General features: G+C 46.4%; 1 protein-coding gene across 1 annotated transcript in view; it reads right to left on the reverse strand.

Annotated features, from left to right (window-relative positions):
* CDKAL1 (CDK5 regulatory subunit associated protein 1 like 1) overlaps window positions 1-26,954 on the reverse strand; it is a 691,294-nt gene that overhangs the window by 515,154 nt on the left and 149,186 nt on the right. Inside the window, exon 6 of the mRNA XM_056132368.1 lies at window positions 4,972-5,068. Within this exon, the coding sequence (XP_055988343.1) occupies window positions 4,972-5,068 (97 nt within the window). The remainder of the gene's footprint in view (window positions 1-4,971; window positions 5,069-26,954) is intronic.

A 26,954-nucleotide genomic window follows, 5' to 3' on the forward strand; every position in this document is an offset into this window, starting at 1 on the left:
AAATCAAAATTTGGAAGAAAGCAATGAGAATCCTGTATTTTCAGATTTCCTGCTTCCTTCCTTGTCATTTATACTCTGTTAAGTCGAGAGCATTTTTCAATCCCAGATTTTATATTCTTCAGTTTCAAAATTCGTATTTGGTTCTTTTTAAATAGAACTTATTTCTCGGTTGATATCTTTTATGTCTTCATTTATTATTAGAACATTTTCCACTCCATCATCGAATGCAATTATAATAGATAACGACATTATTTTGTTAAATTCAACCCTTGGCTCAAACCAAGGCTAGTCTGTATTGATTTTCTGGTGTTTTATGACTGTTTGTGTTCTTAATAATGGGTCATATCATCCTAATTCTTCTCCTGTTTAATAAGTTTGGATAGTATCCCAGTTGCTTTTATATATCTTATTTTGAGTCTTCCTCTGCATTCTATTTTATTCCTCTGGGGAAAAAAGTTACTTCTTATTTCTCTATTTTCAGGTTCTTCACTCACTTGGACTCACACAACAAAATCTGTTTTCTGAGTAAAAGTTCAAATTTCTCCTCTGATCTTTAACAGGATGCTTTTAGTCTGACCTGTGTGTAGGTACTTTAGGGGTCAGTAAAATATTTAGACATAGTTTCTATTTAAAAAAAAAAAATTGTTCTGACCTTCCCATCACCCTTACTTCCTAAGCTCTCTAATTACTGAAGTGCTACCTAAAATTTTCAGTTGCTCTGGTTGTGTCAAAGCCTCATGTGATGTTCCAAGGTCAAGAAGATGCTTGCAACTGGATATTCAGTTCTACCAGATGAATATGTCTTGACCTTGAACCAGACATTGAAAATGGAAAGGTCACCCTGTATCACTTTCTCTTGACATCCTTCCAGAATCTGTTTACATTTCTATGCACTTCAGTGACTTCAGATACTTGGAGTTTGTGGGTTTACTTTATAGTTTATAATTTTGACAGTTGCTCTACGAGAGAGCTAACGTAACACTGCAGCACTGTCCTCCCGTTTTTCACCAATTTGCTCGAGCGGGCACCAGTAACGTCTCACAACAAATCATGAGACTTGTTACTGTTTTTGGCATATCGAATACGCCACGGGTAGCTTGCCAGGCTTTGCCATGAGAAACTCGCAGTAGCTTGCTGAACTCTCCGGGAGGGACGGAGGAATCGAACCCGGGTCGGCCACATGCAAGGCAAATGCCCTACCCAGTGCTAACATAATGAGAACTTATTTCACCGGAGAAGTTGCACTCAATTAAAACACCAATCCCACTTAATAATGTAAAAGAACATCTGACTCCTGTCTACCTCCCACTGGCTCCTAACCCACCAGCCACTCAGGTTTGGAACCATTCTCCTTGAGGGTCTCTTTGCTTCCCTTTTTCCTACATGGTATCTCGGACCTTGACTCTTCCCTCACAGGATGTTCATTTACATCAAATCACCAAGCCATACATCAAAAATGAATAAACTGACCTTAAAGTAAAAATAAAGTAAAGTAAAGGCCCTCCCGTTGATCGTCGATTTGCTCGAGCGGGCCCAGTAACGTCTCCATTGGAGACTTTGTTGTTACTGTGTCTGGCATATCGAATACTCTCGGTAGCTTGCCGGGCTCTCCGAGAGGGGCGGAGGAATCGAACTCGGGTCGGCCATGTTGGCTGCATGCAAGGCAGACGCCCTACCCGCTGTGCTAAAAAAAAACTCTAAATTCGATTTTATTCTGTCTTTTTGTTTCGTTCCTTTTTGGGTGATACCCAGTGATGCTCAGCGCTTCCTCCTGGCTCCTCACTCAGGAACTACTCCCAGCAGTCCTTGGAGAACCATACAGGATGCTGGGATCGAACACAAGTCATCTGCGCACAAGGCAAATGCCCTACCTGCTGTACTATCAGTCTGGTCTCTGAGTTGGACATTATGACTATGTGTACAAACCTCCAGTATCTCGCTATTATCCTTACTACAAAATCTAAACTTGGCCCTAGGGACCCCATGCTCTCTCTACCCTCACATCTGCCCTGGCCCATCCTCGCACCCTGCACTCCTGCAACACTGGGACTCTTTCGATTCCTTGAACGCTCCCAACTTGTTTCTGTCTTGGGGCCTTCTCTTCCCTTCCCTTTCCCAAAAAGAATAGCGCTGAATACTCAGTACTGTTTCCTCTTAGTTGAGGGTCAGGAACATGGTATTTCTGTTCACTGTGTTGCTTCCTCAGTGACATTTCACTTGATCTAAAAGATTCATTCACCCTCCATCATATCGTCCTATTTTAGTCCACTTACAGCACTTAGCCATAGCTGGACTTAACTACTTACTAATGTACTATTTGGAGGATTAGAATGTTAGCTCCATGCATGAAAGGTAAATCTACTTTACAGATGTCTAGACTACCGCCCAACAGAGTGATGGCCCAATAAGTTTGCACTGAAGGAAAAATGTGACCATCGAAGATAAAATAATTAAATGAGACCAGATCACAGAATGAAAATAATGTCTGATGAAATGGGGGATGTGGGAGGAAGTAATGTTTATACACTATGCTCATGTTTTTATATCATCCTGGACATCATCTTCCACATAAGCTGTGAGTACCCTCCTTTATATAATCTTAAGAATTTCCCCAATCTTAAAATATATTGAGCTCTTCAGTGACCACATGAGTCCAGGAAAATATGCCATAATGAACATATTTAAAAGGCTTCAACTATAGTAAAGGAAAAAAAAAGTTTTGTCATGTTACATATATGTATATATACGTTATGTATATGTTACACGTGTGTGTGTATATATGTGTGTGTTTGTGTATATAGCATAATTCCCTGAGACAAAATTACAGATTACTCTCAAGCTTTTACCACATTCCATCTTTAAAACAGAATTCGAATGAGTCTCCCATTTCCCTAACACAGCAGGATTATGTTTATGGAGAAAGTTAGTCTGACATGAAAAGATAACTCAGAAGTTCACAGTCATTTCATTCCTTCAACCGAGAGAAATCAAAATATAAACAGACAAATGGTGAAAACAAACTACAGTTCCCAAACATTCAGGTTCTGTTTGTTTAACACGAGCATGTTTGTCCTGAGATTATTAAATTTGCGAATGGGGCAAGGGCTTCCCAGCAGAAAATAAGTTTACCACTCTCTGAACACAGCAGGCAAGCTCGTCACTGGTGAATCTAGTCAGGAAAAAAATCCAATAAATATCAGTGTAGGTGCCAATCACTCCTAAGTTTTTCCTATGAATTTACAACATGTTTATATATACGTGCTTTAACTGGGAAAGGTGGTAAGGGGACCAGTGAGATCATGCAAAGCGTTGGAGTGCTTGCCTGGATGGGGGTACCGAGCTTGAACCTCAGCACTCGATGGGCCTGCCAAGACCCCCATGGTGGGCTCCGGCACTCAGCTCTCAGAGTCTCCTAGCTGGGCTGAGAATTACCAGGAGAGGCCCCGAGGTCCTCTCTGAGCTGACTGCATGCCCCCTTCTAAAAGTCCTTTTTTGTTTGGTTTGGCTTTTTGTTTGGGGGGCCATACCGGGCAGTGCTCAGGGTTACTCCAGGAATCACTCCTGACAGTCCTGGAGGACCAAATGGGATGCCGGGAATCGAACCCGGGTCAACTGCATGCAAGGCTAGTGCCCTACCTGCAGTACTATCTTCTCTGTTCCCCCTCAAACCCTTTCTATTTCCTTCATTTGGTGGGGGTGGTAGAGGTGGGTTCACACCTGCAAGTCTTCAGGGTCTCCTCTACCTCTGGCTCTGTGGTCACGGATCACTCCTGGCAGTACTCAGGGGACCATACTCGGTACCAGGAATCAAGCTAAGGTTGGTCGCGTGCAAGAAAAGCACCTTAACCCCTAGACTTTCTCTCCAGTCCCAGAGCGCCTTTTCTTAACACACTTGAATATCACTTTAGAACAATACTTGAAAAGATGAAGCCCCAGCATCTGGCCAATAACTCCTAGCCGGACGTCCACCGCCTCTGAGCAGTGAGTAGTGACGGCCACACAGAGGAACAGACAGAATGGACAAGAATCTCTAAACTTCACCTAGCTGACAGCTAGCCACAAAAACATAAACCAACACTCTTTCCCCCCAACCCCCAGCCGGACACCACACCTTTACGGAGTATGTGTATCAGGCATCCTCAGAGAAGCTGAAGACAGGTGGGGAGGATAGGAAGAGGGAAAGGATGTCACCACGGGGAGAAGAACTAGAGGAGGAAGGTGGACTTTATTCCAAAAGCTCACACACACTCAACCCAAACCACAGTTCCGTGGAACGCTGAGCGCAAACGGCCGGTCACTGGACAGAAGCAACGGGAGGTCAGGACAGGGGTGACTGGGCACAGGAGGCCTGGTGAGAGGAGGCACGCCTAGGAATGGGGGGCCTGTCAGGGCTGGAGTCGGGGTGACGGGCGTTAGGGAATGGAGCATTCCACGTGGGGAGTGACGTCTTCAGAAGTGGGAATATCATCATGATATGGCAAGAGAGGGACTTTTTATCATCTTCGTTTTGTTTTCCTTTTTTTTTCTTTAAGTTTTTTTTTAATTGAATCACTGTGAATAGACCCTTACAAAGCTGTTCGTGATTAGGTTTCAGTCAGTGTTCCAACACCCATCCCTCCATCAGTGTGCATTTCCCAGCACCAGTGTCTCCAATCTTCCCTCCCATCTCCCCCGACCCCCACCCTTACCCCCTGCCTGCCTCTATGGCAACCACTTTTCTTCTTTCTCTCTGTCTGTCTCGTTCTTTTCTTTTTTTCCGCCCCCCTAACAAGGCAATGGAAATGGAGAATGGGTTTCTGTGCTGAGAGGAGAGCATTATACTGACACGACAAAGCTTCGAAGCTAACAGACAATCTGATGGGACAGTCAGAGGGGGCGTCACTGTAGAGTAACGGAGAAACAAGCCAGGCGTTGCGGAGCTACCACTGGCCCTGACGTTTCTCTCCTCCTTCCCCTCGGAGACCGGCTTACCCCGATGATGCTCAGTCCCTTCAGGTAATCCTGGCGAGGCTGAGCCTGAGGAACGCAGCCAGCGAGCACAATTTTCTTGTTCTCCTCTTGGGCTTTCCTGAAAGATCGAAGAAAACGGTGTGAATTCCTCTGCTCTCAAGAAACTGAGCAACACAAAAAGTGACGCTGATACATGCGAGCCCCCCCCCCCAAATAATAAGCCCATCTAGCATAAAGTTAAGGTTTTCTGTTTCAAGGACACAGAAGAGCGAGAGTCCTGCGCTCCAAGTCCATTTACCACACTCTGAAAGAACACGGGGGAGAGTGGCGTTATTGTGCTTTTCATCACTGTCTCGGCACCGAGAGGAGAGCCTCCCCCCAGACTCCCCCAGGACAGAAACCATTCCCGAAACACTGCAGCTCCCAGATAACAAGTGAGCTCCTGAACTAGTTTCTTTAAATATTAATAAAAATATACCTAAAATTTACAATATGTTTTCTAGGGCTTTTTGCTTACTCAAATACGCTTTTGAAAAATTGAACGCAAGAGACAGAGGCATAATAACCCTGCGGGGATGAGACGACCCTCGGCTAGAGGCTGCTCACAATTCTACTTCAGGCCCTCACTCAGAAGCGAAAATTTAATATACAAATTGCCGTGTGCTCCCTACCTCGAAACAAAGACAATGTTGCATTTTCTTTTACAATTTCCACCTAATATATCCCTTTTGTGGATTTACCTAAAGATCAGCTTTGGACTTTTTAAACATCACGATGTGAATATACTACAGTTTAACTGAAAAACGTTTAGGTTATTCCCATTTTTTCCCACGCAAATTTCTTCACAGTAAACATACACATGTACATATATGTATTCATAGTGCAAAAAAAATATTTATGGTACATACGTTCTTGTGCTAGGGTGAGGCAGAAAGCTTTGGAGTATTTTAGAAAGTATCAATTAAGAAGATTAAAATCTATGCTAAAAACCACAACACCCAAAGGAGAAAGAGAACAAAAGGGAATGCCCTGCCACAGAGGCAGGGAGGGATGGGGGGGATGGGGGAGGTGGGAGGGATACTGAGACCCACGGTGGTGGAAAATGGGCACTGGTGGAGGGATGGGTACTTGATCATTGTATAACTGAAACCCAAGCACAAAAATTTATAAGCATATAACTGTACCTCATGGTGTTTCACTAATAAAAATTTAAATAAATAAATAAATATAATAATAAATAAATAAAATCTATGCTGAATTGTCTATTTCCATAGCACAACTCTAAGAAGTAGAAATGTTAAATCTGGTCATTTTATTGAGCATTTCTTCACTTACACAGTGGTTAAGATAGGTGGGTAGCAGTCACTGTCTGGGCATATGTGTATATAGAAAATACTGCATGTTGACACAGATGACCTTTTCCTAGAAAACTATTCATATCCTTTGCCCATTTATCTCCTTTAAGATATTTCACTTATCATGGTTTCATGTTTGAAACAAAATTCTCAAAACAAACATGAAGAGAACAGACAGATAAGGCAAAGCAGAGCTGTTTTGATCTTTAGAGTATGAACATTTATTATTGTTTTCTGTCTTTGCCATATATCACATATGGAAAAAAAAACACTGCGTGTCAGCTTTCCTGCACCTGGTTTGTTTCACTACACTCAATAACCTCTAGGTCAATCCATATTGTCACAAGTAACAAATATGACCATTTTTTTCAGCTAAATAGTATTCCACTGTGTATACATATGTATATACATGTATATGTGTATATGTATGTATATATAATATAGAATATACATATTATAATTTATATTATATTGTGTGCATACATATGTGTGTATATGTATATATACATATATAATTTTCTGCTTCCAGCTCAGTGCTGGCTGTCTACCCCTTTGGGATTCACACAGCACTATCAACCTGTGATAATCAGGCACAATAAAATGCTCTGAAACTACAGCAAAAGTGACTAAATGGGAATGAACAGGCAGAACATAGTACAACTTTTAACAGCACCCGTGTTTCATTTGAACAATGTTTTTAAGTACTCAGGTATTTTTTTTTCCATCTGTTTTCTTGAAAGGAAAGAAAAGTGTTAACAACAAGAGCCCATCATGGCCATGGTCGGCTGCACAACCTAAGAGAAGGTACCACGAGCTCTGCCACCTGGTCTTCCTTTTTTTAATCCGTACCAAGCACATTATTGCATCACATTTCCTTGTAGCAAATGTAAAACGCTTTATCAAATGATTAAAAAAAAATCCCGCTACATGAATCATCTCTGCAAGGAAGGAACACCTGGTTTCTTGAAGAAGTAGAGCCATCCCACCTAGAATCTCTGCCAAGCATCCAAGACAGACGGTGAGGGCACTGACCACTGCTTTGGACTTTAAAAGCCTGCGTCCAACAGCAGGTTCTCGTCCTTCATCAGGAAGCTCCCTGAGGTGGGGTGAGGAGCAGACAGGGGAACATGTAAAGAGAATGCCACGAGCCTTCACACACAGCCGCTCGGCTGTCATGGAGGAAAGTGAGCGAGCACAGACCACAGCAATCTTGTGACTTTCATTCTAGACGTCTGGACAACATACTGTGGAGTGGAAAGGCATGAGCCAACAAAAGGAGTAAAAGGGGGAAGATTAAAGCAGAGAGGAGGAGGAGAAGGTGGAAATGGGAACCAGGACAGCTCCAGGCAGTTGTGGCATTAGGGACAAGGAGGAAGGGGGAGCAACTAAAGAAGGTTCCACTAGAGGCAACGTTGCAGAAAGTAGACTGGTGGCGTGTCTGAAGGAAGAGGCCAAAGAATCTCTGACTCAGCGGGTGACCAAAACCTCCCCTCACTTGGGCGGCAGTGTGAACGTGGAGTGGCACCAAAGTGACACAACAGCTGGTGTAAAATAAACTACAAGACGGGGGCGAAGCCAGGAGAAAGGGAAATTAACCTGCCACCCCCAGCCAAAGACTGACCACAAAGATCTAAAACACACAACACCCAAAAGCAGAGGGGGGAAATACGGGCGTCAAAGGGAAAGAGATCAATCTGCCTGCTAGATATATGTGGGGGAAATCCCAAGACAGAAGCAAAGCGGAGGCAGACGTGTGAGTCTAGAAAGACCAGAATGCGTATTCTAAGAAAGGCGAGCTTTGCGTTAGGCCGATCACTTAGGGTTACCATTGAAACCTGCGGTCTTAATGCCAAAGCAACCATACGCCATCATTCAATGGCTGTAACTGGGGACCACTGGTCCCTAAGTCGTAGGAGATACAGTCAAGATCCCCAGCGAACGCTGGACAGATTAGCATCGAATTTTATATATTCTATGCATTTCCCTATACACAGCAGACCTAGAGCACTGTAGCATTGGCTGTGTGCTGTCCTCCCGTTGTTCATCGATTTGCTCGAGCGGGCCCCATTAACGTCTCCACTGTGAGACTTGTTGTTACTGTTTTTGGCATATCAAATATGCCACAGGGAGCTTGCCAGGCTCTGCCGTGCGGACGAGATACTCTCAGTAGCTTGCCAGGCTCTCCAAGAGGGGCAGAGGAATCAAACACAGGTCGGCCGCATGCAAGGCAAACGCCCTACCTGCTGTGCTATCACTCCAGTCCAAACCTATAATAAAGTTTAATTTATAAATGAGGCATAGAAGAGACTAACAGTAAAATATAACAATTAGAGCAACTTTCTGCAATTAAAGCTACATACATCCCTCTCTCTCTCTCAAACTGTTTTACTAAGGGAAAGAAGGAATATAGCTCCATGGTAGAGATCCCACCTTAATGCGTGACACCACAGGTTCAATCCCCAGCCACCCCACATCACTAAGTACAATTCCAGGCACTGCTGCTATGATTGTCGGCTCCACAGAAGTGTGCAAACTCTGGAGAACCACACCAAGTGTGCAAACTCGAGTGCTCCGCCTCCAGATGTGTGTCACAAGCAAGTATGTACAAGCACCCCAACCAACCATGTGTGCAGTGCGATCCAAGCTGCGTGTCCCCAAGCAGACAACACCAGACAGAAGGGAGAAGAGGCTAGTCCAATGGCTCATCAACATTTATCTTTCTGGTTTGTTCATTTTCCAAAGCTTTATTCCAACCCTCCATACACTGGCCTACATCCCAAACATGTTTGGGAAAATAAGCCGTGTACGCTAAAGGAAATATCTCTGAAATGCATAGCATTCTTAAGTTCCTTATCACACAAAATACAATGCATCAAGCTGAACTACCTATGAAGACTTTCACATCTGGGAGAAACATCCAAAACTTTCTAACTCTTGCCATTTTACACAAGCGAAAACTGAGAAACAGGAAGAGTAAAAAACAGCTCACCCAAGGTCAAAAGCAAAGCACTGGCAGTCAAAATCACTGCCCTCCACTTCAATATGACAGCATAAGCCTGGTCAAACAACACGCAGACGGCACATGGCCCCTTAATAATTCGGTAATAATCACATAAGCCATATATGTTGACTCCTCTTTTTCTCCTGGGCCAACTATCATTTGTAATTATGTTGTTTCTCCCTTGTAAATTCAATCTACAGCCACAATCTCTGTCAATCAATGAATCTATAAACATTTCTGGTTAATCAAAATTGCACTTTATATAGGTTTCACAAATTCAGAAATGCCCAAGGCCTATTATATGAACATGATACACCCGAAGGCCTCAGTTATCCAGAGGAATTTATACTTAAAGAAACATACATGGATTGAAAAGATCAAAAACTCCCTTCCAAAACTCCCAACCCCTATTTCTCTGTCTAAACTCTTCCCCATTCTTTATTTCCTATAAGATGGAATTTAATCAAATTTTAACCATCTCCTTAGATGGCACTTCCTGCTGAATTCTCATGAGCATTTACATCATTAAATCTAGGCAATTCCACTATTATTCCATTAATCTTTGAAAGTTTGGTTCCCAGGCCCCAATCATTGAACTAAGAGTATGTCTGCCAAGAAGCCTTTGTCTTCTTCTATATCAATGAATTTAAGGTTAAGTGGCATTTCTGGAACTTTTAGGTCTAAAGGAAAGTAAGATTTACTGAGACCCATGAAAATAAAACCACTATATATATATATATATATATATATATATATATAAAACACCTTTCTCCATCTAAAGTCTAAGATGTAGTTTGTCATTTGAATCACACTATTTCCTTCCTGTTGGGCAAAAGAAAGTAAAATGATTCTTTGAAAGAATTAAAGAAGTGAACCTAAAATATGATATATGTTCCTATTGTGAAGAATATCCCCATAAAATAAGAAAGCAAATCGACACTTAGCTCCCTTCCTGTAAAAGCCGTATCTTAATCTCTACTCTCAGCAAACACTAGCAATAAACATCTTTCAACAGAGGAAAGCGAGGGCCAGAGAGACAGTACTGTGGGTAGGGAGTTTGCCTTGTATGCAGCCAACCTAGGTTCAATCTCAATCCCAACATCCCATAATGGTTCTCTGAGAACCAGCAGGAGTAATTCCTGGGGACAGAGGCAGGAGTAGCCTAAGCATCACCGGGTGTGCTCTCCCGCAAAAGAGAGAGAGAGAGAGAGAGAGAGAGAGAGAGAGAGAGAGAGAGAGAGAAAAGGAGAATGAAAGAAATTTCGAGTGTATCAGAAAAACTTAATCAAGTGGCTCAAGGAGAGAGCCACTTTATCAGCTGTTTCAGTTCTTCGATTCGCCATCCAATTTACACATCGGATTGTACACACTCTCATTATCACATTCACCAAGACAGAATAAAATTAAATGATGACATGAATCTGTTATATAATGGAGGCAGGGGGAGGAGGTCGGAATGAGAGAAATTCACAGTTCTGGTTTCAACAAGAGATCAAAGTTCTGAAGGGAAATGAACACTTGAGCTCACTCCCAGCTCCATCCTGAAATCTGAAAGTTCTGGAGAGGCTGGACTAGAGGAAAACCTGGTTCAAATTTAGAAACGAGAAAGGAGTTATATAGTCTGAATAAATACATCTTTTAAACAATTTCCCAAAAGAGCCTATACAAACAAACAATGGCAGGAGGGAAGCTTTTTTTTTATGTTTTTCAAAGTCACTTTTCCAAGGAAGTGTTAAGTAAATGATGATCTTACTGTGGAAAACCAGGAAAAAAAGGTTGTTAGAGCAAATCGACGATCAACGGGAGGGCCTTTACCTTTATTAACAAAAACAAGAGGGGAAAGGGCTAGCAAGAGACACCAGCACCCAGGAGGGGCCAGAGCATGCAAGGGTTGTGTCCCTGACTGTCATGCGTTCACTCTCAATCCCCATCTATAGGGCACAGGCAAAAAAGGAATTAAGGTTCTTCAAAGCCAAGCAGAATTTCAACAAGATCTAACTCCTGCACGATCAAGAAGTTTCATCAGAGAGTATCTGCATTTTAGGATTTGATTCACGGTCACGGTCCTCCCGTTGTTCATCGATTTCCTCGAGCGGGCCCAGTAATGTCTCCATCATGAAACTTGTTGTTACTGTGTTTGGCATATCGAATACATCACGGGTAGCTTGCCAGGCTCTGCAGTGAGGGCGAGATACTCTCAGTAGCTTGCCGGGCTCTCCGAGAGGGGCGGAGGAATCGAACTCAGGTCGGCCATGTTGGCCACTTGTAAGGCAAACGCCCTACCGCTGTGCTATCACTCCAGCCCTAGGATTCGATTATTAAAAAAAAAAAATCGTCATTTTTCTGAAGTCATGAAATTTGCCTATCAATGGATAGACTTGGAGAGTATCATGCTGAGTGAAATGAGTCAGAAGGAGAGGGACAGATATAGAAGGAGTGCATTTATTTGTGGTATATTAAAAAAAAAAAAAGTACGACACTAATACCCAATGCCAGGGAAAATGGGCCAGGAGGACTGGTCAATGGTTGGCCAATGGTGTGGGAGATGGAGGTAGTTACGATAGAAGAGGGTCCACTATGATCACTGGAATTGGAAATGATCACTCTGGACAAGAGCTGAGTGTTAAAAGCAGGTAAAGGGATATATGTGGTAACCTTTCAGCACCTATATTGCAGACCATCGTCGATTTGCTCGAGCGGGCCCAGTAACGTCTCCATTGGAGACTTTGTTGTTACTGTGTCTGGCATATCGAATACTCTCGGTAGCTTGCCGGGCTCTCCGAGAGGGGCGGAGGAATCGAACTCGGGTCGGCCATGTTGTCCGCGTGTAAGGCGAACGCCCTACCCGCTGTGCTATCGCTCCAGCCCATAATGCCTAAAATAAGGGGGGGGGGGGGGGGGGGAGGAGAGGAGAGGTGCCTGCCTCAGAGGCAGATTGGGATGGGGGGATGGCTTGAAGGGGTGGAAGGGAAACTGGGGACACGGGTGTTGGAACATTGTATGACTGAAAAGCAATCATGAGCAATTTTGTAATGCTCTGTCACATGGTGATTCAATTTAAAAAAAAAAAATCTTCATGTTAGGGCCAGAGAAATGGTGCAGATCAGGTGCTAACCCTGCATGCGGGGACGGGGGAAGGGAGGGGGGTTAAAGCCAGGGCCTTCTGCTACGCCATGTCATTGCCTCAGTCCCCCATCAAAAGCAAACAAATACTAGAACCACTGTTCTGGTTTCCAAAAGCAAAGACACTGCAGCGAAATAGTCCTGCCCTAGAGGTTACGGGGAAACACCCTCACAACAACAGAATCAGAAAAACAGAATCCATAGACAGGCTGGTGGGAGCGGCCAGACCGTGACACACCCACCACTGGCAAACCCAGCTGGGGAAACAGAGTCACCGCACCAAGCCCCACACAGCAACGTGGAAGTCCAAGCACCCGCTGCAACGACCACGTGACACTCGTGTTCAGCAACAGGACTTGAGGCCAAGTCAACCACAAATGGAACGGAAAAGGGTCTCCTCAAGATCACTACTGTCCATCTGAAGAAGGGACTAAGGCCGGCGAGTCAGAGACAAGGGCCCGGGAGCTCGGAAGTCTCAGCAAAGCCACAGGCATGGGGACAGCACGCCCATCCCTGGTCAAGGCTGTGTGAGGAGCTTGTGTCACCTGGAAACAAGAGACAGCGGGGAGCTCAGGCTTTCCAGAGGCTGAGAACATGGTGCTGAAGATGTGAGGCTGAGGTGAAGTCATGACAGGCTCCACTTTAAGACCGAAACTCAGCAGGCCTAAGTCTCGGTTTCCCACATCAGAAAGTCCCGACTTCTCAGAGAACAGTATCACCCGGACAGGGACCAAGAACTGGAAACATAATGCTGGTCCCTGAAGTCACAGACACCAGACAGGGACCAGATTTGGAAACATATTGCCAGTTCCTAGAAGAAATGCTGTTGCGTAATCAAACCCTATATAAGCTGCTTAGAATTCGGAGTCAGGGTCCTTGTCAAGACTCATCCACTGCGTTGGATGAGACTTGAACCCTAGCTCGAGCTAGCGATAAAGGGGCCTTGTATTTACAGCCTCGCGTCTGGTCTGGTCAATGTGTGAGCGAAACTCCCTTCCCGGGACATAACAAAGATATCCCTCCCTCTCACAGCCCCCAATGTCCATCCCTCCCCCTCACAACCCCCAATGTCCATCCCTCCCTCTCATGGCCCCCAATGCCCATTTCTCCCTCACAGGCCCCCAAAGACATCCACCCTCTAGGGCATTGGGTTGTTGTCAACTGAAGTCAATGGAAGCCCTACAGGTGTACAAGAAAATGTTACTATTCCTTCTACTACTTTTAAAAAATTTCTATGTGGGCCAGAGAGAGAGTACAACAGCTAGCAAGGTGCTTCCCTTGCATGCGGCTGACCTCTGTTCAATCCTCGGCCCCAGGTGGTGATCCTTGAGCAGGAGTGAGCCCTGAGCACAGCCAGATGTGGCCCAGAAACGAAACAAAATCAGATGTGGACAGAGAGAGCTTGGTCAGGACTAGGGTTGTGACTGGAAATAAGGTCTCCAGAGAAAAAGCTTGCCTGTGGGGGCTTTCTGAGTACAGCTGCATACCCAACAGCTGGTCTCTGCCAAGAGTTCCCATCTCTTCCTGGAAGCCTCTGGGGCGCAGCCCATTCCTTGGGATCTATGCCCCCATTTGGAATTCACACGTTTCTATTCATCCCCTCTACGTCTTAATCAAACTTTCCCCTTTTGGAGGTAAGGGCACATCCAGTGATGCTCAGGGGTCACTTCTGAACTCAGGAATCACTCCTGGCAGTGCTCAGGGAACCATATAGGATGGTGCAAGCAAGGCAAGCGCCCTACCCACTGTGCAATCTCTCTGGCCCGACATTTTCTCTCTCCTACTAATCTGCATGATGCTGATTTGATTCCTTAACCGGCAGCAGAAGACCCCAGAGGGAGGAAGGGGAATTTTCCTCTCCTCCCCTATAGGATTATAGCAATTAAGAAACTTTTATCTCATCAATGAGTAGTTATAGAATAAAATCACACTGCAGAAAGTATAAAATATCTGAGGCTGACAATTATATATGCTAAGGATGGAGAGAAAAGATTTAGTTTGCTTTAACCACATGGTTTGCTTTACGTCCCCATTAATTATCCATTTCACTCTCGCTGTACAAACAAAGCATGTATTCTTGGGATGCTTTTTTAATTATTAAAGCTAGCTGACATTCATGGGTAATTTTAAAGGCTCCATTTCCCTCTAGATCCTTTTCTCTGAAATTCGACTGAAATTAATCAATTAATTGGCCCTTTAAGTAATTGCGTATTTTACTAATGCACAGACATAAGCAGACAGACTCGCGCAAAGGAACGGGAACTCTTCAGCTTCTGTTGCTCCGTCTGAATCTCAGAATGAGCAAGAAATGACATTGTTTTTAATCTTGATTTTTATACGCCCAATACTGGCCATGGCCACATAAATGATATTTCAAATTCTTCATACAGCGCTAGAGATAAAAGCAGTGGGACCTGTAAGGAACGAGCGAATTATACTCAGAATCACCACAGGAAAGTCTCAGTGAAGGAGCAAGTCAGCTCTGAAGCCCAGGGGCGGCGCTCACAGTGTCTGGCTTCCAGCACAGGAAGGAGGCGCTTGAGCTGAAGATCCCAAAGCCATCCAGAGGGCAAGGCCAAGGTACATCGCCGGACCCCAGAAGTGAGGTGTGGTGGCCAAAAGGAGAAAAACACATGCCACTGTGTGTCTCCAAACCTCACGAATCCCAATACCTATGTAAAGGCACGGGCATGCCCGCATGGAGCAGTTTCAAAGTGGAAAAAAGTCTGTGAAAGGAACAGGAGGAACATAATCTTAGAACCATGAGTATAAAACATTTTAGGGGCTGGGAGGAGAGCTCAAAAAAATGAGCACACAGGCTACAGCGATAGCACAGCGGGGAGGGCGTTTGCCTTGCACGCAGTCGACCCAGGTCTGATTCCCAGCATCCCCTACGGTCCCCCAAACACCGCCAGGAGTAATTCCTGAGTGCATGAGCCAGGAGTAAGCCCTGTGCATCGCCAGGTGTGACCCAAAAAGAAAAAAAAAGGGGGGAAGAGGGGGGCGGAGCTCATGCCTTGCCTGCCGCACACCTCAAATTTAATCCCTTACCACACGACCCCCGCCCTACCAAGTACCACTTGGTGTCTAACTAATATCATCTAGCCAAATACTGCCAGGAATGACCCCAAAGACTGCGAATGAGTGGGGACACTCCCTCCGTCCCCAAATAACATATAACATTGAATGAAAACAGACTAAATCAACTTTTTTTCAGGAGGGTGGGAGCGTCACACCCAGCAGTGCTCAGGTCTAACTCCTGGCTCCGTGCCGAGGGAGAGCTCCTGGTGGTGCTGTGGGTTACGTGGGATGCCGGGGACTGAACCCAGATTGGGACACGCAAGCCAAGTGCCTTTCCTGCTGTTCTGTCTCTCTGGCCCCTCGACAATCTCTTTCATTTTATTTTTTGAAGTAAACAGATTTTCTTTGGAGGTGTTTGGAGGTGTGGAGGGGGAGGTGAGAGGGGGAGAGAGAGACACACAGAGACAGAGACAGACAGAGAGAAAGAGAAAGAGACAGAGGAAGAGACAGAGAGAGAAAAGGAGAGGCAGACAGACAGACAGACAGACAGACAGAGATGTGCTCAAGGGAGAACGCGGGCTTCTCCAAGGGCGGACAGAGCCCTAAACAATCTTTTTGAGAGTCACATCTCCGGGAGCCAGGAATGCAGCTCGTGTGGCAGAGGACAATGACCACCTGGGTTTGACCTCCAGCCCCGCCAGGTGTAGGCTCCACAGTAATAAACAAATGAAGTAAATTTTCCAGAGGCAACCGGAGGGGTAGGATGTGTCCCGGGCGTAGAGCACTTCCCCTGGATGGCGAGGTCCTCAGTTCAATTGTGGCACCAACCCCCACTCACCCCCCAAAAGGTGTAACCCACAGGAAACCACAATTAATCCCAAGGGCGGGGGAGGGGGGGAGAGCTGGGGGAAGCTGGCTTGGATTCTTGAGGGGGTAGAGGGGAAAAGGGGGTGACAGAGATGTACAACACGTGAGATTCAGTTACATGTCCCGTAGTATAAATATGAGATCACCGTCACTGTCCTCCCATTGTTCATTGATTTGCTCAAGCGGGCCCAGTAACGTCTCCATTTTGAGACTTGTTACTGTGTTTGACATATGGAATACGTCACGGGTAGCTTGCCAGGCTTTGCCGTGCAGGTGAGATACTCTCGGTAGCTTGCCGGGCTCTCCGAGAGGGGAGGAGGAATCGAACCCGGCTCGGCCGGCTGGCTGCACGCAAGGCAAACGCCCTACCGCTGTGCCATGGCTCCAGCCCATAAATCTGAGGTACCTGCTGTTAAAATTGATACGCGTGTCCACTCGAGAGATGGATAAAGACCCAGAGTCGGGGATGGACACCAAAGCCAAGAGCCCAATGAGGGGAGGAAGGGCCATTTCTCATTCAAACAAACCAGAGCCGCCGACAGAATCGGGCGCTTCTGGGTCTGGAACGAGATGCTCGAGATGGCCTTGAACATCCGGTCATCTGCCTGAAAGCAGGATCGCCCTTGGGCACCACAGTCCTGTCTAAGGCCCCCAGGGACCAGCCCTGAGGTTGGCGGGGGTCAGTGTCGAGGGATTGGCTGTGCTTCAGGGAACAGCGGTTAAGGCGGGTACCTGGGTTTGAAGGTACTGGGTACCCAGTACCACACAGGTCCCCCAGAGCAGGGGGGTGGTCTTAGAGCCCCCAGCACCACCAGGGTGGGGGGCAGGGATCCCCAGCACTGCAGGGTACGGGCAGCATGACACCCGCAGGCTCGTGCAATGAACTCTGGGCCCAGGTGGCCAAGAACCAACGCACCCTTGGGAGATCTAAATAGACCAATGGCAACGTGTTGCCCCAGACGTATTTCAATTCACGCATTTCTGACCCTCTACACGGAGGCTGGGGGTGGGCGGCATTCGCCTCCCGAGAACAAGAAACCAGGGATTATCTTCAAGACTGGGGCCTGAAAGAATTTGAATTTATGGGGCCTTTCTCTACGAACTTTCCCAATGTGAACACAGAGGATGGGAGGTAGGGGGACACAGGGGGATAGAGTCCGAGTGAGGGTTGGGCAGGTAGGGTGCTTGCCTAGCATGGAGCCGACCCAGGTTTGGTCCCCAGCATCCTATATGCCCCCAAGCCCACCAGGAGTGATTCCTGGGACAGAGCCTGGTGTGGCCTTCAAACAAACACAAGAAGATGATGAGAAGGACTTCACAGCAAGGCGATAAAAGCAGAGTGATGCCATTTTCCAAGGTCCAAAGAAAGGACAGGTCAGGGCCTTGGGGGGAGTCCTGCCTGGTGACAGCTGAGACTGAGAAACCACCCATAGGAACAAGATAATCTGAAGTCCCTGACTAACTAGAGCCTCTGCTCGAACGCTAGAGGCTCTGGCATTGGCCGTATAACTGCAGAGGAATGCAGAGCTCTGTGCCCAGAAAGTACCCTCGGAACACTGCAAAACTCACAAGGCAAAAGACCAAGGAAAGGTAAAAGCAAACAAGACACGGAGGATGAAGGATGAAGAGATCCAACCCTCAGCTGAGGGATCCTGAGTGACAGGAGATGAGGTTGGGGAAGAGGATGCCGGGGAAGACACCTGCCAAGCAAATAGCCGACACCGCAACCACACGACTCCTGCACTGCATGTGGTCCTGAGCACTAAGCATCGTGGGTGCAGTCCCCCAGAACAAACCCCAGGCGGGAGAGTGTTCGCTGACGGAGGCAGGAAGAGTCTGGAGGGGTCCCAAGGAATTTAACGCAGCGTCCCGAACGACTAGCAACGGTTTCCTTCTAGAGCTTCGAAGGACTGAGTACCCATCTTCCATCTTACCCTGATAAAAACACCCGAGTTCTACCTGACCAGAGTTCTCCCAGGCATCAAAGAAGGAGAAGAGATGCCAAACCACTGCCAATGTCTCGCGGGCTGAGCTCTGCCTTTGTATTCTCAGAGGCCACAGGCGGGTGGTCTGAACCCCTGGTTCTCAAACTGGATGTGACGACAGCTGGTTAGAAGAACCCCAATGCCCCCCCCCCCGCCCATGTCCACCGGTGGAAACAAAACTCTCCTCTAAGCATCACAATTGAAGCGGAACAGAAGAGACCAAGAAGGTTCCGAACCCCTGCCACGTGCGGCTCCAGAGGAACAGAACACAGGAGGAGGTAGCTGGCTCTCATTGCAAACTAATCTTTGCCACCCGAGCCCCTGAGGGATATGGAAAACTGGGAGGTTGAGGAATGCATAGAACCCCTCCCTCTCTCCTCACCCTTACCCTCTCCCTGGCTCCCCTCTGTATTGCCTCTGTATTGGGTCAAGCTTTTTTTTTTAATTTTCTTCTTGAGAGCAAAAAAAGCAGAGGCACAAGTCAGAGAGAGCACCAAAGCCTGGAGCACAAGCCTTGTGCACACCCCCAGACTTTCTCCACCACGAAAATGAATCAATAAAGGGCAGTTGGTTCCCAAAGGCAAGCCTGGCACCCAGGGGGGCACATTTGAGAGCAGAAAGGGGCGCCCCGAGCTATAGGCAGCCAAGGCAGACGTAGGCTGCTGGCGCTGTCGGCAAGAGAAACTTCTTCCTCTCGGAGCCTGGAGAATTTTGGAAAAGTAACAGGAAAGTGGTTAAGCAGAGTCAACCTTCACGCACTTGTCTCTCTATGTTCTGAAGGTAGAATCTGCCAGCAAAATCCAACAGGATGAAACGCAAATATATCATGACAGGAAGGGCATCATTGGGATCTATCTTTCCGTCCCGAGTTCTCAGGTTGTCCGCCTGAAAAGAAATGGAACTCTCTGAAAGCTTCCCCGGCAAAGAAAGCGCCGATTGGAAGACCTGAGAAGACTAATGAAAACGTCGGCAGGAAGTTCACGCTCACATTTTTAATTTTAACGTTCTAAATGGTTTCTTTCCATCTCCATTTGTAAATCTACAGTCAGAGGGGGGGAATCCTGTGGTCGGAAAAGTTAGAATAACAGAAAACAGGCAATAAATTCAGCCTCCTTTCACCTCCCACTTAACAGAGTTCATATTTCAGGCCCACATATCAAGCCCCTGAAGTCTCTGGAATAAAGTCCGTAACTCACAGAAAATTATGTGCAGGGGAGATCAATAAGCTGCTAAAAGAGAAAAATGACGCTTCAGTTTAGAAACCAGAACCAGGAGCCAAAGAGGCTGTAGCAGGGGAAGATGCCTTGCGAGGGGCCCACCCCAGTATGACCCCTGGTGTTACAGATGGTCCCCTGAACATCGCCAAGGATGCCCCCCCCCCTTCAAAAATACTTTTAATCAAATAAAAAGTAAAACTTAAACCAAAACACGTCTCCAGTGGACTCTTTCTTGGAATGCTTCCGGCAGCCCCAGTGACCCTGACATGATGCATGTCCATGTGTGAGGGATGAGGACCCGGCTTCTCTCAAGTCTGGGTACCACACAGAGAGGAGGGGGACGAAAGCATCTTTGCTCTGTTTATTGAGAACAAGACAGAGGGAGCGGGGCTGGAGCGCTAGTCCAGCGGGTAGGGAGTTTGCCTTGCACGCGGCCAACCCAGGTTCGATTCCCAGCATCCCATATGGCCTCCCGAGTACCACCAGGAGTAATTACTGAGTGCAAAGCTAGGAGTAACCCCTGATCATCGCCGGGTGTGATCCAAAAAAGAAAAAAAAAAGGAGGGGACACAGATTTTAACACACACACACACACACACACACACACACACAGTATGACCATTTCTAGACTTTAAATTCCCCATATTCAAGAGCATAGATTGAGTCTTTCTGATTTCACTGTATCACTGTTATTCTTTTGTTCTTCGAATTACTTGAGCGGGCACCAGTAACGTCTCTATTCCTCCCAGCCCTGAGATTTTAGCAGCCTCTTCTTACTTGTCTTTTCCCAGCGATTGGAGGCTCTTTCAGGGTCAGGGGAATGAGACCTGCTGTCGTTACTGTTTCTGGCATATCGAATACACCACAGGGAGCTTGCCAGGCTCTGCCCGTGAGGGTGGGATACTCTCGGTAGCTTGCCAGGCTCTCCGAGATATATATATATATATATATATATATATATATATATATATATATATTTGCCTACTCTCTGAACACCATCAAATATGGTATGGTAATTATAGAAAATGGGTAGGAAGTGTCCAGAAAGCGGCCTGGAGAGTGGCGGCAGTTGGGTAGTGGAGGTCACTTGCCGGGGCTGGGTCCCTTGGGGCAGGGAGGGCTCTCACCCTCCCCACTCTGGGGTGCGCCGAGTGAAAACCACCTGGCGCGGAGTCAGGCTTCTGATTTAGGTCACACAAAACCCAACGAAACACAACTCTTGCCCTCTGAATCTATCAGACATCAGCTACCCACCGCCACGACGCAGGAGCCTTGTATGGGCTGAATGTATCTCCAAGACACTCCTCAGAAATAAAACAAAGACTCCCGAATGAGGTCTTCTCTGTACCCACATTACTGCCCCTCTGTGCCCACACACTCGCCCACCTGCCGAAGAAGAGCATAAACTGACTTCCGTGTGGATCCAGAGCGTCTGCCTGTGGCCTCGCTCCAGCCCCCCAATTTGGCACCCTGCCCACCAGGCTGTGCCATGCCTCTTTTCCAGCCGGCCCAGCAATTTTTCCTCCGTAACAACTAAAACCACCAACAAACACACAGCGACAGTTCCATCTCGGAAACGCAAAATGCAAACTCGCCTCTCCCCTGATCTCCCTCCTTCACTGAGTCCCTTTCCCGCAGACCTCCTTGGAAAAGACAATCGCGCAGCCTCACGCCTGTGCCTCACTCTCTTTGAAAACCACTCAAGTCCGTCTGATCTCCCCACCGCTCCACTCAAGCTTCTTGTCAAGGACAACTGCCCACTCCCTCATCACAAACGCGACGGATCAATTCTTGGCCTTCGCCCACCTCCATCTCTCAAGCGCCCACTTCCACAGCTGATCACTCCCTCTTCAGGGCAACAAAAACTCAGTTCCCTTCTCTTCTGAGACAAAAACACTCCCGATTCCTTCCACCTCAACTGGCCTTCCAGGCTGGCTTCCTGGTCGCCTTCAGAGGATCTGCAGTACCGCAACTTTATGCACTGGGGTGATAATCCTCACATTTGTATCTCAAACCCCAACTGCATATAGACAACGTGATCAGCTCAGGTAGTTACTAGCTCGAAGTCAGGATCTAATCCAAAAACAATGACTGAAATCCCACCCATGCTTTCCCCCATGCAAAATAGGAAAATGACTCCTCTGCATCTCAGATAGAAGATAGCAACATATACCCAAGCCTTAATTCCTCCTTTAACCTGCCCCTACGTGTACACCACACACACACACACACACACACACACACACAGTGTACACACATACACGCATTCATATACACACAAGAGATTGTCTTTCACTACTTGTCATGCTCCACCTCTGATCTGCGACTGATTCTATCTTCAAACGAGAACTGAAAGCCAACTGAGAGCCTAAGGAAGGAGCTACCTTCCTCAGCAAACACTTGTTAAAGGTCTGAAATTTCATCCGAATGTCACATCATACAATGACACATTAGTCTTCTCTCCCTTTTCATTCTTATTTCATTCTTCCCACCATAAGCTTTTTCCAAAAAAATGAAATTATGAATGGAACAGTAGAATAAGCCCATATCGCAAATAGGAGATAGGGGTGGGAGACGGTTCCAAGGGCCAGGAAGGCAGTATTGCAGGTGGGCGTCTCTGCTTTTACCCCTGCACTGGATGGGCACTGTGGCCTGGGTATGGCCCCCAAACAGAACAAACAGAATGAAATAAACACATCGAAATGGTAAATTCTAGATTTCCTCTATTTCCAATGTTTTTAACAGCAGGTTTCTTTACCTTCTGTAATTACAAAGGTATGCAACTCAATATATGCATCGTAGATGAAAAAGAAGTCGGCCGATGGAAATTTAAGAATATTTCTAAAAGCATAAAGAATAATCTATAAATCATTTCCCTCACACTTGTGAAGGTTTTTTTTTTAAGATGGTCATTTTTGGACACCCACATACAATTAAAATCAATCTAAAAAATGTATTCTTTGTTTGTTTGGGGGAGGGGGGTTACATCCAGCAGTGCTCATGGCTTATTTGCTCCCAGCTCTGCTAAAAGATCTTTCCTGTTAGGGAGTGGCAGACCATACGGGGTGATAAGGCTCAAACCTGGATCAGCCACATGCAAGGCAAGCACCCGACCTACTGTACAATTTCTCTGGCCCAACAAATGTGTTTTGAAATAACCCTCTGATACAAAAGGCTTGAAAGGATATAGTCCACATCTGGTAGCTACACAAATCAAATCACTCTAGAGACTCATTTCTCCCCTACACTCAACTTGTAATCTTTTGAGGAGATTTTTAAGAAGCCGCACTGATTTAAAAAATTACAATAACATGAATTTTCTATCTCAACTGTAATAATTACATTTCTTTTTAGCATCTTTAATAAAGATTTTATTATGCAGAATACAAAAGATCTCATGCATCTTAATAACAAGATCTCAAATATTCTAAGTAAAAAACTAGCAAAGAATCTGAACAATGAACAATTTCTCCAACAATGGTATTCCACGGGCCCCAAAATAGTCTCAATAGCGAACAGAGAGAACCACGGATTCAGTACTTGCTTTGCAAGTGGCCAATCAGGATTTGCTACCCAGCATCCAATACGGTCTCCTAGGGTCCTCTAGGAGTGACTCCTGAGCACAGAACCAGGAGTAAGCCCACAGCACTGCTGGGTGTGGCCCCAAAACACAACACAACACACACACACACACACACACACATTCAATATCCTAATAATCAGGGAAACACACTTCAAAACTACAATTGATACTACTTTTATATCCACTAGGACGGTTAGAATAGTTTTTTTAATGTATCTCTTGAGCTTATAATTTCTGGTATAGAAAGGGGAAATTAAAACATAGGCAATATCAACTGTTCATAAATCATACTAATGTGCATTGTGAAATCCTAGTTAATATTTTTTTGAAAAATTAATCACTGTATCCTGTTCTTAACTTTCTCCAAAAAAAAAAAAATCTGTTGGTTAGCCACTCAGACTTTCTTTAGGAATATAACAGAATTACAGTCCGGGGCAAGGGGTGGAGGGTTGTGGGGCGTGTCCTTTTCCTAACACAGCACCCCTGTCTGGGAGGACAGTGAGAAGCAGAAATGATTCACTTCATATGCTCTTCTTCTTAGTTGGAAAGATGCTACGATATTATTTAAAGAGAGGGAAAACGCATGTCAAAAAAAAAAAAAGCACAGAAAAAAAGTTGAATCTTATTTATTGAAAAAAAAAAGTTTCTTCTGAATGAATCAATTCAATCAAAAACTCAGAAGAAATAGCTTTCCAAGAAGTAAGTATAAATAATCCGGCAGAATGCTGCGTGCTGGGATAGATTCTACATCTGGGTCGGAGAGGGGGAAAGCCTCTCGGCTGTGCTTCCTGAACAAAGAGAGCAAGCCCAGCTTCTCATTCTGTTCAACTCTCCTCTCTAAACAACATCACGGCAGTAACGGTTGCTTTGTATGCGAGAGTTAGGCACGGCACAATTACTCGTCCTGGATTCTTAGAATCTGGAAGACACACGTGTGTTTGCCGCTGAGAATCTCCGAAACGTAATACAGGTCCTCAAAGAATGAGGATCGTCTTGAGCCCCCCCTCTTTTCACCACAGAGGGCGTCTCTTTCATCGGACTGGTACTAAAGGCCAAAGTTCGGCCCTAAAACTTTTCCCATCAGTTTCCTGACAGGCCACTGGGGCTCGGGGCCAGGCTCTGAGGACAGGCTGGTCCCTGACACACACACAGTCCCCCCGCCTCCAGGTACCGACTGTGGTGTCATTTCCTCCAGGAAGCCCTCCACTGCTGCAATTTTCCCTGATGACCCGCGGCCGTGCCCTCGGACCATCTGGGACTTGAATGTCTCTGGGTCAACACGCTCCCTCCATGCCAGACTCCACGCAACAAGCAGGCTCAGGACTATCTGCCCCCCACGCCCACTAATGCACCCTTTTGTTCCTTTCTTTTTGGGGGGGAGGCGGGTTACACCCAGCGAAGTTCAGAGGTTACTCCTGGCTCTGCACTCAGGAATTACTGCTGGCGGTGCTTGGGGGACCACATGGGATGCTGGGAATCGAACCCGGGCCGACCCCATGCAAGGCAAACGTCCTACCCATTGTGCTATTGCTCCAGCCCCCTTCTGTTCCTTTCAAGCAAAGACCTGATTTGTCTGTAAAGCAGTCAGAGGCTTGTCCAGAAAGTGTCGACCTCCGTCCCTAAGGCCCAGAGTAGGTGCGAACACTCTAAATAGAGTCATGACTCCCTCACTTGCTAGGGCAGGGAATGGCTTTTACTTATTTTGGTGGAAGGTTCAGGAGTCACCTCCCCCCAATAATGCTTAGGAGTGACTCCCCAACAGTCCTCAGAAGTCACGTGTTGCTCTGGGGATCACGTGACACAGCCCCGATTCTATAAGGCATGCACAGTACCTTTTGGGCTCTCTCCTGGCCTTGTGAATGGCTTATAAATGAATGCATCATCAGGGCCTAAATCTTGCCAGGGGTATGCAGGGAAACCCACGATTCTCCTGCCACCAAAAGTGAACATTAAGGGAGCAATCACTCACTCTTCTCCGCTGGTTGTCATCAGGACTGTGCTTCTTACTGGAACCACAACAAGAAGGCCTTGAACCAAGAACGCCCAGGCCCCACAGCATAAAAAACAAGAAATCCAGCAGCCTACAAGTGCCACGCTGCAGAGACAAGAAAGCCCTCTGCAAGATCCAGCCACCTCGGCTTGACTCTTTGGCCGCCTGTTGTCAAGAGCGTCCAGACTAAGTGGACATCGCTGATGCACAGGTACAAAGGCCAAGGGCAAAGTTAAACACATCCCCTCCGCGGTGCAATGAGAGTTCAGAATCAGCGTTCCACGGTGCTGCCAGAATTTCTTTCACTGAGGTAAGCCAGGGGCCCAATCCACCCCAAGGATATCAAATCCAAACCTCTTGCCGCTGGATGAGAGTTGATCTCAGAAATGTATGCAGTGCCACACATCGCTAAGAGCTCGTCTCTGGCTAATCACGTGCTGGGAAGCGTCGGGGAAATGGAATACACTGACACCCAGAATAGAACAGAGTTCACATCTCAGGGCTGGGAAGACAGATCAGAAGTCCAAGCTCGTGCATCTGGCTCATGCAGAGCCCAAGCTCCCAGGGCAGCTCTGTGGCTGACAAACAATTTGACTTGGGATGGGATCAACATGAGTGCACAGTTGCAGAGATAGGTGCCTTTCTTTAATAACAATACACAACTCACTTCTACAAGCTCTATGTACATTTAGGAACAAGCGAGTGTTTCCACTGCACAAGGAGGGTTCGCTGTTCAGCTGTTCAGCCAGGTCAGGAAAAAACAAACTGCACATTGTCGTTATTTCACTACAGAGTCACACTTCCGAAGGGAAGAGATGCCATTCGACTCCCAGGAAAGGATCAGTTAAAATCCAAAAGAACAAATGCAACCGGTGTTGGCATGGGTGTGGCAAGAAAGGGACCCTCCTTCACAGCTGGTGGGAATGCCGACTGGTTCAGCCCTCTTGGAAAAGCAGCTGTTAGAAAAGATGAAGTTAGGAAATTTACATACAAGTGGTACTATATGGAAAGTATCATGCTAAGTGAAATGAGTCAGAAAGAGAGGGACAGACATAGAAAGATTGCATTCATCTGGAGAATATCACTGTCACTGTCCTCCCATTGTTCATCAATTTGCTCGAGCGGGCCCAGTAACGTCTCCATTGGAAACTCTGTTGTTACTGTGTCTGGCATATCGAATACATCACGGGTAGCTTGCCAGGCTCTGCCGTGCGGGCGAGATACTCTCGGTAGCTTGCCGGGCTCTCAGAGAGGGGTGGAGGAATCGAACTCAGGTCGGCCATGTTGGCTGTGTGCAAGGCAAACGCCCTACCACTGTGCTATTGCTCCAGCCCATCTGGGGAATATAAAGTGACAAAATAGGAGACTAACTCCCAAGAATAGTCAAGATAAGAACCAGGAGGTTCACTCTATGGCTTGAAGGCCAGCCGCACATGCTAAGGGAAAAGGCAGCTCAGATAGAGAAGGGAGCACCAAATAAAGGGTGCTGGGAGGATCCTCCCCAGATGGGAGAAGCATGCTGAAAGTAGATTATAGACCGTATATGACTGCCACTCAATGCCTCTTTTGTAAACCACAGTGCCCAAAAGGAGAGAGAAAACAAAAGGGAATGCCCTGCCACAGGGGTGGGGTAGGATGGGGGGGTGGTATGCAGGGGGGTGGGAGGGATACTGGGAGCACTGTAAATGGAGAATGGGCACTGGTGGAGGGATGAGTACTCAATCATTGCATAACTGAAACCCAAGTACAAAAATTTGTAAGTCTACAACTGTACCTCATGGTGTTTCATTAATAAAAAATTTTAAAAAATAAATAAATGAAAAATAAAAACCATGAAGAGGGGTTGGGGAAGGGGCTCAATG

This window comes from Sorex fumeus, unplaced genomic scaffold, assembly GCF_029834395.1.
Source record: "Sorex fumeus unplaced genomic scaffold, SorFum_2.1 ptg000094l, whole genome shotgun sequence".
NCBI classification, from domain to species: Eukaryota; Metazoa; Chordata; class Mammalia; order Eulipotyphla; family Soricidae; genus Sorex; species Sorex fumeus.